The sequence below is a fragment of the Akebia trifoliata genome, chromosome 15 (assembly GCF_017979445.1).
Source record: "Akebia trifoliata isolate Shusen 1 chromosome 15, ASM1797944v1, whole genome shotgun sequence".
Taxonomy (NCBI): Eukaryota; Viridiplantae; Streptophyta; class Magnoliopsida; order Ranunculales; family Lardizabalaceae; genus Akebia; species Akebia trifoliata.
In genome coordinates, this window is record NC_141389.1 from 5,921,864 (window position 1) to 5,934,860 (window position 12,997).

Consider the following 12,997-nt stretch of genomic DNA (forward strand, 5'->3'; position numbering starts at 1 on the left):
GTGTTTGAATCTTCCGGGTAAGATAAATAAGTAATTATAAAAGCACCCCACAAAGTAATAAGGGCAACCCTCATCATAGAAAAATAAAAAAAAATTGCCTTATATGGGTTAAAAGTTCAGAATGATCATCTTCACCAAAAATCAGCCCATTTTGAATTTCTAATCTCATCAAAATAAGTTTAAAAATCATAAATCGTCAATTCTTTTTTTGTAAATTAGTTTTGATAGAGTTAGAAGTTTTGAAATGAACTGATTTTTTATGAGGATGATTTCCTCATTAGACCAAAAATTATCTTATTTCGAAACTTTTTACCTATATAAACCAAAATAATTCGGTTATGTTTAAAATCTTATTTGCAATCTCTTCTTTAATTCTTAAAAAATTCATAAATTTTTCATTTTTTTCAATTAAAGTATTATTCTTCATATTACTGGACTATTTTGAATAATTCACGAATAAGTTAAAAAAGAATAAAACACATTTTTTACAACTTTTATGGATTTTTAAAAATTCAATCGAAAAAAATGCTATTGTAAATTATTGTATGTTGCAAAGTGTAAACTTGTAAGTTGTGATGTGTTAACACAAGTCGACTTTAAAATGGCTAAATTTTGGAGGAATCCACCTTTTTAGGTTACAAATGTCTCTTTTATCTTTAAAAAAAATAATGACATGGCCCTCTACATTTATTTGAAATTGTACCTTAATTTTTCAAATTGATGATTTGTCCCTTGACTTTGATCTTCTTTTATAAACCAATAGAACAATGGTCCCAATGCCCTCATTATCACCACCATCATTATTATCATCACCAATTTCCTCTTCACCATCACTATCATATTATCGAATTTTTTATTTTCGAATTTTTAAAATGAGACGAATAATACACATATGAAGCATATGCTGCATATTTTCCTTTATTGAATTTTTGACCAGAATTTTACGATCTAATATTGAACTGAACTCAAATTTTCACGTATCAAAATTTTGTCGTATTCCGAATTGCTAACAAGGGTTTGGGTTGCCCTTATTAATTGGTGGGGTGCTTTTATAATCATCCAATAAATAATTAAAGAAATTAGAGTGTAATAAGTAAAAGTTGGTGTGGCAATAACAACTCTCTTGACTTTTATAGAGTTTCAATATTTATTATCTGAATTAGATATGAATTTATGATTAAAAATCTTATAATCTTCATTCCATGTTTTATAAAAAAAAAACTTAAAACTATTTTTATATAAATATAAATAATTGTGAATCAAATTAAATGCCTTATCTTGTCCAAGATGAGTTGACCCATTCGAGTCAAAGATTTGAAACCATGGCACGTGTACTATCAAAGAGTATAGTTGTTTGTTAAAAAGAAAAAAAAATTGAGAAAAATATAAAACTAAATTTGGACAATCGATTGAACGATACATCAATTGAAAACATGAAAATAAATCAAAAAACATCTTTATTTTAGAGATCTCAAAGCAGTAGTAATAATAGTAATAATAAGAGAGTCTAACAAATTCTTGTTCGATTCTAGAAGAAATTAATCTAATAGATATAGTCTAATAATATGTTATCTCTTCTAGACATTAAATTCATTATTAAACCATATTCTAAAAGTTCATTCATGTGTAACTTATGCAATTTAAATATAGCGTGAATAACATTGTCGATAATACATCAACATTCATATTATTGTGGACCTTTAACAATAATTAACAGTAACTTTCGGTAGAATCTCTCATCACAATTCGTGTTTGTAAAATATATTTTACTAATTTCAAACCGTTTGTTCTTTGTTGTCCATGTTTTTTATGCGGTGCTCTGGGTTACTTGTGATCTACAACTATTTGCTTTGAAAGTTGCACTCCATTTTATTCTTTCTACTCTTCACCAAAAATAGATAGATAAAGAATCATCTTTATCGTCTTTTAACGAAAAAAAAAAAAAAAAAAAGGGAAAGAACAAGAGTATATGGGGCAATGAGAAATATAAGTGATGGGGTGCAACCGATTCTTGGTGGTGTGCAAGTAGTCGCTCCCGAATTTTATAAAACCCGGGCTAAACTGGTCAAGTTTCCGATTTGACTAGGTGCACTTTTGAGTCGTCCGAGTTGACCCAAAGAGTAGATTCTATCGCGTTTCGGAGTCGTGCGTGTCACGTCGAAATCCAACCGAGCCGATTCGACGCAACGAGTTATAAAACTACTATAATTAGGAAAGAACCAAGACCGAACCGTTCGGGTTCAGGAAACCGGTCTCGTAAAAGGAAGGTGAAATCCAACTCAGCGAAAAACCAGAGAGAGAGAGAGGCAAAGAAGAGAAGTAATGGCGAGGGATAGCTGTCTTGCTCGGGTCACTACAGGTGTTGCAGTCGGTGGTGCTGTTGGAGGCGCTGTCGGTAATTTCAACTCCTTAAATCCTAAACCCTAAAAACCCTACTTTCCACTTTGAAAAAAGCAGTTTTTTTTTCTTGTTTAATTCAATGTTCTTTGTTTTGTATTCCAATTATACTTAATTGAACTGCTAATAATTTCATCTTCAATCCGATTTCATGGGTTTTCTTCTGTAGGTGCCGTTTATGGGACTTATGAAGCTATTAGGTATAAGGTGAAGTCTCTGATCCCTTATTCATCTTTAACACAATACTTTTTATGATTAAATTTTTTTTTTTTAATTTATTTATTTATTTAGTTTGTTGATTCATAATACTGAAATCACTCTTCAAATGATACATAATAAATTTATATCGAAATTTTACGGCATATAGTTAGTATGTGATAGGATATGGAATTGTAAGTGAATTTGTGGAAGAGTTTTATGTACATTGGACCCATATGGAGATGAATCAATGCTTGAATTTTCAGTGGGTATGATCTCCTGCCCATAGTAATTAAGACGAGATTCGCAATTATTTGATGGGGATCAGTTTCAATTAATTCAGATAAATCTGGGAAAGTTTTGGGAAAAAAATGAGGATTCATGAAGGTTTCTATTTTATAAAAGAATGTTTAATATGATTTTGGAAGAATGAGAAGTATTGGGTTGATGAGGTTTTAGGAAAGAATCAAGGTCCGAAAAAAGATCAATAAACCTTGAAGAAGAAGAAAGAAATGATAAAGCAACAATATACCTCGATTTTCCTCTTGCAGAAATTTGCCACACATTGGAGATCGATGGAAATAGTCAGACAAGATCAAGAATTGGGAGGGGCATAGTTGGAGCTGGAATTTTGGATTATTTCAGGGAATTAAAATCTAAAAACTGAAACACAATTGAATCCTTCAATAGGGAAGGGGGTCATTAAACGAGTCGGCGATATGTAATTTTCAAAAAAAAATTTAGTCGGTGATTTTATTGGCTTGTTTTTATGAATTTTTCTGAAATTTTGAAAAAATTCACAGGATTTTTTAACGGTGCCCACTATATTTCAATGTTTTTAGCATAGTGATGAGTGGCTTACAAGATAAACAGGTATGGATTGTCCACTTTCACCCTTAAATTGGATGCCTATTTGATTGGGTTAGAAGTTTAGAATGACTGATTTTCTATCCAATCCAAAAATCAGTCATCGATTCATCTCCATTTGGACTCAACAACCATGTGCGAACAAAAATATCAACTTTCCAAATGGCTATTAATCCTGGTCATAATACACACAAACTCCTGAACCTATCAAATGTGGCATTAAATTTAATTTTGAAAGTAGTTGTTTCATAATGTTTCGACTTGTAAACCACTTTTCTCTACATATGTTTGTGCACGTGTTAGATGTGTTATTTTTTTCTTTAATTTGGACACTTCCCACAGCATGTGGTTTTGCATTCCCACGTACACATTTTAAGTTTATATAAGTTGGTCCATATGAACCTTAACCAAATAGATCTATGTAGTCACTGACTGATCGAGACTTTGGCACTAGTATTCTGTTGTAATGTGGTTATCATGATCTTGTAGGCTGTCTTTAATTGTTGATTTTTGTTATCATCAGTTTAAGCCCTATTTAAATTTTTTGTTTTTTAATAAGTTAAAAATTTTATTGAAGAGAAAAAAATAATATAAAAGGCAATTTAAATCAACAGTTGGTACATGCGATTTGACTCTCAAACAATAAAAGAATATTATAATCAATATTAGCCTATGTTTTAAGGAGATTAATTTCAAGGGTATTAGGGTAGAGTCCTGGTATGTACATGCTACTGCTATGTAGCAGCAAGTTGACTAAGATTAGACTATGGTTGAGCTTGAGCTTATAGTAATTGGTTGATTTATTGCATCACAACAATGTGGTCCCAGGTTTGTTCGTGCTTAAACACCATACAAGGGAGCAATGCTCTCATATAAAGGTTTTAGAGTTTCTTTCTTGCATCAACCAAGTTGTTGTTGTTGGGGGTGCTGTGATAACTTGGCTAATGTTCCAAGACCAGACTGCCCTAGAACATTAACAAAGAATACCTCGGGATATGCACTATCCTTGGGGCAAACAATTTGGTGCAACTCATAGGTATTCACATCTCAAAATGCCTATCCCAAGGTATTTTTTATTATTGTTCTGCCACTTCTTACATCCATTTGATGCCAAGAAGTCTCAAATAGTATAATTCTCCACCAAATCCGGACTAACTTGTTTCTCTGCAAAAGAGTCTCAGTTGTTGATGATGTTGATGAGGTGGTAGGTATCTTGAGGATGTTTATGTCAAGCATTTTGTTCTTGGCTTATTTGGCTATTTATCATGGTTTTATCTATGGTGCATCAAGTTGATTTTCTAGCCACATGCAATATCATGCTCTCATAAATGATTTTTTCTAGGTTTAAAAATATGTAACACAACACGCTTAGCTGAAATTATCCATATCTACTTGTCCTATCTTTAGTGATATGTTCCTTTTTTAAACCCGGAGGTTTCCTTTCATTTTGACCGTATAGAAACACCGTGCGGCCAATTTTTTGGCAGCTTATTATTTTCTGCATAAATTAAATGTAATTGCTTATATATATATATATCTTTTATAAGTACAACAACTCTCTTGTACTGATCGGTAATAAAATTATTAATTACTAAGGAAAACAAAGGTTTGGGCTTGGCAAGCGCTCTCTTCTGTAAGTAGGGTATAAAATGGGTCGGATTTTATTCGAAATCCGAGTGATTTGAATTCGAATTTAGTGGGTTTGGTTCCTTGGAGGGTCGGATATGGGTTGATGCCCCTTTGACCCGAATCGGATCCCTATATCCGCCTCGATCCGAATGAAATATTGCTTTGAAAATTATATTATTATGTTTTTCAAGATAGCTTTCTTCTACTACTTTAATATAACATGAATTATATATATAATGGTAAAATAGAATACTATAGCAATTAGAAAAAAAAATATAGCAAAAAAATTTTGAATGGTTCGAAATTATCTGATCCAGCCGACCTGAATCAAGTAATTTGGACAGGTTGGATCTGGATACAGGGTTTAGTGATAGCAAAATGGGTTGGATATGGTTAGCTAATAGGAACTGAGTCGGATTCGGATCCAAAGCTGAATTTGGATCTGGATATACTCAAATCCAGCCCAAATCCGACCCATTTTATACCCTATCTGTAAGAGATTCTGTTTTTTTTTTTTCTCATTTGCATTCCTAATGGGTGTGTCCATACAAACTATTCAAGTCTTTGCCATAACAGACCTAAATTTAAGTGCTGGAATGTGAATCCAAATGATTAAATTTCAAGAACTGGCTGCATCTTATACAGTGTTGAAACCAACTTCATGAACATATTGCGTGTCAGAGGAATCTATTGTTGTTGTATCTGAGTCTTAGTAACCCAATCTTTTATTAGAGGTGACGCTCCCAATCTCAATCCCCATTATTGCGCTTTGGGAGCGAATCCTTCTCCAATCCCCACTGCCAAAATATGGGAACCCTCTCCCAAGATGTTTGAAACCCGCTCTTCATGAAGATTCCCATTTTATCCATTATATTAAGTATTTTTTATTTCTTAAATAATTATTAATCATGTATGGCCTTAAAAAACGAACATTGCAATAAATTTTTAAAATATTGGTGAATATTTCAATTAGAAGACAACAATAGTGTAACAATGAATTTTTTTAAAATATAATTGTAATCATAGAATTAATGTAAAACCTTCGAATTAGAAGAAACTTCAATTGTTAAAACTTATATTGATTATTGAATTACTAATAAATAATAATATTAATCAGAATTGTGTTGTTATAATTAACCAGGTGGGAATAGCATAGAAACACTGGTGATACTAGTCAAATTATGTAAATAGTACAAAAAAATGCATCCACTCCATGGACATAGGGTGAGTGAAAATATAACAGCTATGAACCCATGATTATATTTTTCAATATGAAATTTGTTTGTTTTCTTAAAATTGTCAATTCTAAATTGTAAAAAGGTTATCTTTAGCAACAGAGAGTAAGTGATGATGGAATAAATAAGCAAATGAAGCATACAAAAATAAAATTGATATTTGAGTATATTATTTATATAACGCTCTGGAGGCGCTCTACACCCTAATATATTTTTGAACTTGGCGCTCCCGTTATCTTGCTCTCACCCTCGCACCTGCCCCACACTCTGGTGTCTAAGATTTGAGATAATTGTTGTACAATTCAAGGCAAAAACAGAAGTGACCAACCTACTAATGCTTGCATCCATGGGTTTAGTTTTGTAGAGTCTCCAAATATCTTGTTTGAGACTGAAACTGAATCAGTGCATTGGTCCTAAAACATTTAATATTTTTTGTGATTTTCTCGGATTGTTTTTGTCGAGACTGATTCTTTTTATCTAAGATTTTAAACCTTGTTTACATCAGTGTTATTCTGTGAAGAGGTAATCTTTTAATCTGTTATTTCCAGTTCTTCTAAGTTGGTCATTTAAAACCTTGCAGGTCCCAGGGCTATTGAAGATTCGATACATTGGGCAGACCACACTTGGGAGTGCGGCCATTTTTGGTCTTTTCTTGGGTGCTGGGAGCTTAATACATTGTGGCAAATCTTATTGAGTCCTCACTCCTCAGCTTTGTTTGGCCAAGTTTGTGTACCAAATAAATTATTTTTAGTTTGGAAGGGATATTTATTTAGTTTGAAGTTCAGTTTTACTTTCTTAAAAATACAACACAAGCCTTCTTTAACAATATGAAGAGCAGAACTTTTGTCAAGTGGAAGTTAGCCTTCATTTTGATGGCATCTATACCATTGCCTGAAACTGTGTTCTTGGGATGATTCATTCTTTTGTTACAAAATAACAAAATTATGGTTTTGGCCTTCTTTGAACATTTCAAACTTTATTTCAAGTAATTGAGGATTTAAAGAGATTAGAACTCAAGGATGGGTTTGATGCTCTGCTCTTCTTTTTTTTTCTTGCTCTAGTTTTTATTTGGTTTTTTTTACCCCCAAAAAAGATATGTGAACTCAGAAGTTGGGACTGTTTGGACTGGACAGCCAAGTTTGTTTTGGATGCTGGTGGCGTTAACATGTGTGTATGAGATGGAGATTGGCCCTCTGCCTTTTCAATGGATGAGTGTTGTTATCCTAAGTTATGCCACAGGATCACCACATAAGTTAATAGTGGGCCAATCAGGTCGAATCATGATCCGTTGCATTCTTTGGACTGAATAGAAGGTATGGTTTGGTGGTTGAGGGGGGAGACCTATTATGGATACTCCGCGATACATGGGATCCGTTTTGTTACTAGTGGGAGTATCTGTATGACCGGGTCAACTATGATAAAAAGGGGTTCACGATGTCTCAAATTTATATGATTAGGCTAATGTTGCGATGTGTCCTATGTGTCATCAAGTCTTGATAAACATCAACGTTTTGGGGCTGGTCATGAAGATTAAAGTATCTTATCCACCCTCATTACAATGGCTGTTCGATTGTCTTTCTCGTAATGGATTATGATAGTACAAACCTACACTTGTCGGGTTCCTAGACAATGTTCTAAACAACGTGTTTTGTTCTATATAAGTTAAAAGTCTTGGAATTGGCCAATTTTTTATGAGGATGATTTTTATGGTGAGGGGATCATCCTCACAAAAAATCAGCCCATTCTGAAATTGTTACCCCCATTTTACAAGTTGAAGAATTATAGATTGTTCATTTTTATCGTTAGTTTGTAATCGTTTTTCATAGAGTTAGAAGTTTTAGAATTAGCTGATTTTTTGTGAGGATGATCTCTTCACCATAGAGATCATCCTTACAAAAAATTAGTCCATTCTGAAACCTTTTTGTCATAATAGGACAAAACATTGTCCATGTATATATATGTATACATGTAGGGTTGTTGTCCATATATATATATATATATATATATATATATATATATATATATATATATAAGGAAGTGACCTGCATCCTATTAGAGTTTGCACATGCTTACGGCATCATCCTTGAGTTCAAAGAAAAAAAAAGTGAAATCAGGGGGTATTATTGAAAAGTGGGTAAAAGAAGAAAGACAGTAAAATTATAAAGATATCATTGAAGAGGGGAGGATGAGAAAAGACAATAAAGTAGAAGATGTGAAGAGGAAAGATGATAAACTGGGGTAATGTAGACTCTACTCCACTATGGTTGGAGTGAAACGTTCATACCCTAGAATTTTTTTTGGCAAAGTGTGATTCACCGTTGTATTTTATATATGGAGATTGAGGATGTATGAGAGAAAAATATAATCTAAATTATCTCGCTCTCACACACACACACAACACAGTAAGATTTTTTTTTTTTTTAAAGATTTCTATGTACTATCCAAGAATCTATGGTGTAAATATTATTCTGATTGCTCTAGTAGTAATGATAGAGGGATTTTGGGTCTTTTCAATCTTTGTTGACCTAGGGCCGGCTCAATACACTTTGAGGCCTAAGGTGAAACCTCAATGTGATGCATTTTTTATATTTATTATTTTATTATAAATAATAATAATTACTTGTTTAAATAATAAAAATATTTAAAATTTACTTTTCTTGCTTTTTAGATGCAAAATTACTAATTAAGATTTTATGTTCTGATTTTGCTAATATATCTTTTTTCAATCAATAATATTTCTAGTCCATTAAATCTTTCTTGTGAGATAGTCGAACCAAAGTAAGATTTTATCGATTTAAAATTTGAAAAGCTTTTTTTTTTTCCGGCAAAAGCAATTGTTGTAGGTATTGTTAATGATATTAAATAAGCAATGTATGCATTTGAGAAATAATCTAATCTTTTATGTAATTCAATCTCTCGATAAGAATCTTTATTTCTACTTGTAAAATTTTCTTTAAAACTTTTAGTTCTAAAAATAAATTTAAACTATTAATGTCAGAAAACATATCATTCTTTAGAAAATATTCAAGATTAAGGCAATATTTATTTAGAGTTTCATTAATTTTTTAAAGTTGAATAAAAAATAAAAAATATCTTCATATATTTGAAAATTTTCAAATTTATTTTGAATTGAAGAAATAACTTGAATCTATCATATATATATATATATATATATGGGTCAAGATCAAGGGACATATGTAAAAACAATGTAACATTAATAAATTTTCAAAATTTAGGTTAGAAATTTCGGATTGAGTTGATTTTTTGTGCGGATGATCTCTATGATGGGAAGATCATCCAAAAAAAAAAATCAGTCCAATCTGAAACTTCTAACCCCATTAAAAGTGATTTAGAATGTGGACCGTTGATTTTTTGCCAATAATTTGTAAATCACTTTTGATGGATTTAGAAGTTTCTAATTTAGCTGATTTTTTGTGAGGATGATCTTCTCATCATAGTGACCATCCTTGCAAAAAATCAGCTCAATCCAAAACTTCTAACCCATATTTTGAAAGACCATTGTTTTTTCATATGTTTTTACATATGGCCCTTGAACCGCCCCCTATATATATTGTGGAGGCCGATTTTGGGATAAATCAACCTCTACCACCATTTTTTATTCAATTCCCCAAAACGATTATGAAAATATGAAAAAGAAATAGAAGACAGATTTTTTATGTGGTTCAGCAAATATGCCTACGTCCACGGGTTCGAGGAGTTGTTTTACTATGAATCTTTTGTTGGAATTAAAGGGTTGAATTAGAAAACCCTTTAATATTCATGTAATTGCAACCATATGGTAAATCAATCTATTAATCATAGGGTATTTAAATCCCATGTTTGCTTTTTTGCTTTTTACTTTATGCTTTTTACTTTATTGCTTTATGTTTAGTTGAATGTTTTGATTTTGCCTTGAGTAATTTTAGTCCAACATCGACTAGGAGAAGAATTGATTTGCAATTCTTAAGTAGTTATGCTTCTAATAGCTTTAAAGTAGATAGAAGTAGTAGGCGGGCTCACGCGCGTACACGGGAGTCTAAGAGGGAAACCCATGATTCTAATGGAAATTTGGATCCACCGGTCCAAAAACCTTAATGCGTGTGCGCACGTACGACGTGCGAGCAGGGAGGGGTGCAAATTCTCAGATTTACACCTCACGTGGGTGTGCGCAAAGGCCCGTTTTTGCTTTAATTACCAAGGCCCAAGCCCAATTTTAATTTCAAAATTCTAGACGTTTTTCTCTTTTATTTATATTAATTGTTTAATCGATTTAAACTACTTAATTTTCTCTGTTATTTTATATTTTCGAATTATCAATAATTTATTATTCGTTGTGAGAGCACACAACATCGTCGAATTCGAAATTACGTTCCAATTTAGAGTACCCTTTTGGATACGTGGGTTGTTGAATCCTGTAGAACGAACGCCTACAGACTGTGGTACCGTAGCAGGGGTGAATTTCGTTTTAGGACAGTACTTTGTGCAGGCCTCAACCATTTCTTTTTAGGTAATATTTTTCTTTTACATTCAATTTCGAAATTAAGATTTGTTCTAACTTCTTCTCTCTTTGCCATAAGAAATCAGTACATTAGAAATAACATCTTTTGGTTACATGGCCTCCTCAACTCCTCTTCCCCTTCACCTTCTTTTTCTTTTCAATAGCCTCAAGGCCTTTTTATAGAAAAGCCCTAAAAGAGTTCTAACCCTTCTTAGGAATTAATCAGATTACCCTTACCTAAATTAGTTATTACATTAAAAAAGAAAATAAATCTCTTCAAATGATACCACGTGTCCACCTCGGAATACGTGTTGATATTGTAAATGGACGATCCCAATGAGAGACGATTTAATCCATTTTAATCTATTCCCTGCTTTTCTCCAACTGAGACACTAACCCATAGTTGGTTTGTGACCGAGTCATCGAACTTACCCTCGTATCTCTATACTTGAATCGAATCCCTAGGTGTCACGTGTCGCCCCTTGATACCTAACAATAAATATCTTTCACATATATATATATATATAATTAATTAATTAATTCTAAAATATTCCTTAGTTGATTGTATTGACTCACCATCAACATTTTCATCAAATTGTCTTTTCCTATGAATTCGATGTCTTTCAAGAGAAAGAGATTATTAAAGATAGAATCTTGCAAATTTGTTTTGAGATTGGGTGATTTGAGGTAAAAACTAACGTAAAAGGAATTTTGTAAAGGTTATTTTTTTTTTATGTTTTATTTAGTTTTTAAGAAAATTAATGTACAAGAGTTTGAATTTATTATTATTATTATTATTAACATTGAAGTTTGGAGATAAGATTGTTTTAAATATTTTGGAAACTAGCTATTTTTAAGGGGGAAATTCCAACATAAGTGGATTGTACTTTTTTTTATATTTGTTTAATTTTAATTGAAATTTTTTTTAGAAAGTGTAAGATTATTAAAGAAAATTTATTTTTTGGGGGAATGAAAGAAACTCCCTAAGAGAGAAAATATTTAAAGAGTTTATTATTTTTAGGAATCTAAGAGATTTGGAAAATCGAATCTATTATTATTATTATTATTACTATTTTGGAAACTCTCCATTCCAACGTGTTAGGCAATAGGATTGAACGATTTCTTTTATTTATTTTTGAATATTCTCCCCCCTAATTCCACCATCTAAATGGTAATTAGGTTTTTTTTATTTTATTTTAATTATTAGTATTATTATTTTATTATTTTGAGGAGGGGGTATCTTTTTTCACTAAGGGGCCTTAGGCAGTTGTCGAAGTAGCCTCATGCTCAAGCCAGTCCTATGTTGACCAACAATAACGTGATATGATTTTGGTTCAACTTTTTCACTATTCACAAAAATATTACTAATCTTACAAGGAAAATTAAATATTTGATTGAGAAGATTAAGAAAGATAAAATAGAAATAAACACGTTTAATAAGACATACGAGTAACATGATTTTAAATCTCACTTGAGACTGAGACGACTCGTCCGATATGTCTCAATATCATCCACCAACGAGATGGATAGACAAGTCAAACGTATCATACGAGATTTAAAATCGTGGTTCATTTGTCTCATTGTTGAACGAGACAACTCATATGTATCCGAAAACTCATCCGAGATGGCTTGGTCTCGTTCGAAGAGTCAAGACATCAAAACTAATTTTAAAATCATGATGAACTAAACACGATGGAAATGTACACATTTTATTTGCCAATAATTATATATATATGGGTGGCCTACGGAAGTCCTGAAAAGAGCCAAATATTCTTTCAATGTATGAGTTAGAGGTTTCAGAATGAACTAATTTTTGATATGGATAATCTCTATGATGAAGAGGATATCCTTACAAAAAATTAGCCAATTCCAAAACTTCTAACCTCATCAAAAGTGATTTACAAAAATCGGACAGTTCACAATTTATCAATTTATAAATTAGAAAATTTCTAACTCCTATTTTGAAAAATGTTTGGCTCCCTTTAGTGCTTCGAACGCTTCTCATATATCATTAATTACTTATAATTTATATTATGTTGATAAATAATTCTAAAAGAATTCAACTGGTTTGACTAGTCCAAAATGACATGACTCGAACGAGTCAACTCTTTGTCGGTAGAGGACAGGTCGACTGGCGAGAGACTTAACGAGATACCGCGTTTTAAAACCGTGC

The 12,997-nt window shown here is 31.9% G+C and overlaps 1 protein-coding gene across 1 annotated transcript; it reads left to right on the forward strand.

The window, feature by feature from the left end:
• Window positions 1–2,238: 2,238 nt before the first annotated feature.
• Window positions 2,239–7,293, forward strand: LOC147384096 (reactive oxygen species modulator-like protein). Its single transcript, XM_086426645.1, has 3 exons — window positions 2,239–2,395; window positions 2,567–2,604; window positions 6,907–7,293. The coding sequence occupies exons 1-3, from the start codon at window positions 2,323–2,325 to the stop codon at window positions 7,018–7,020; spliced, it is 225 nt and encodes a 74-aa protein (XP_086282771.1). The 5' UTR covers window positions 2,239–2,322; the 3' UTR covers window positions 7,021–7,293.
• The last annotated feature ends 5,704 nt before the right edge of the window (window positions 7,294–12,997 follow it).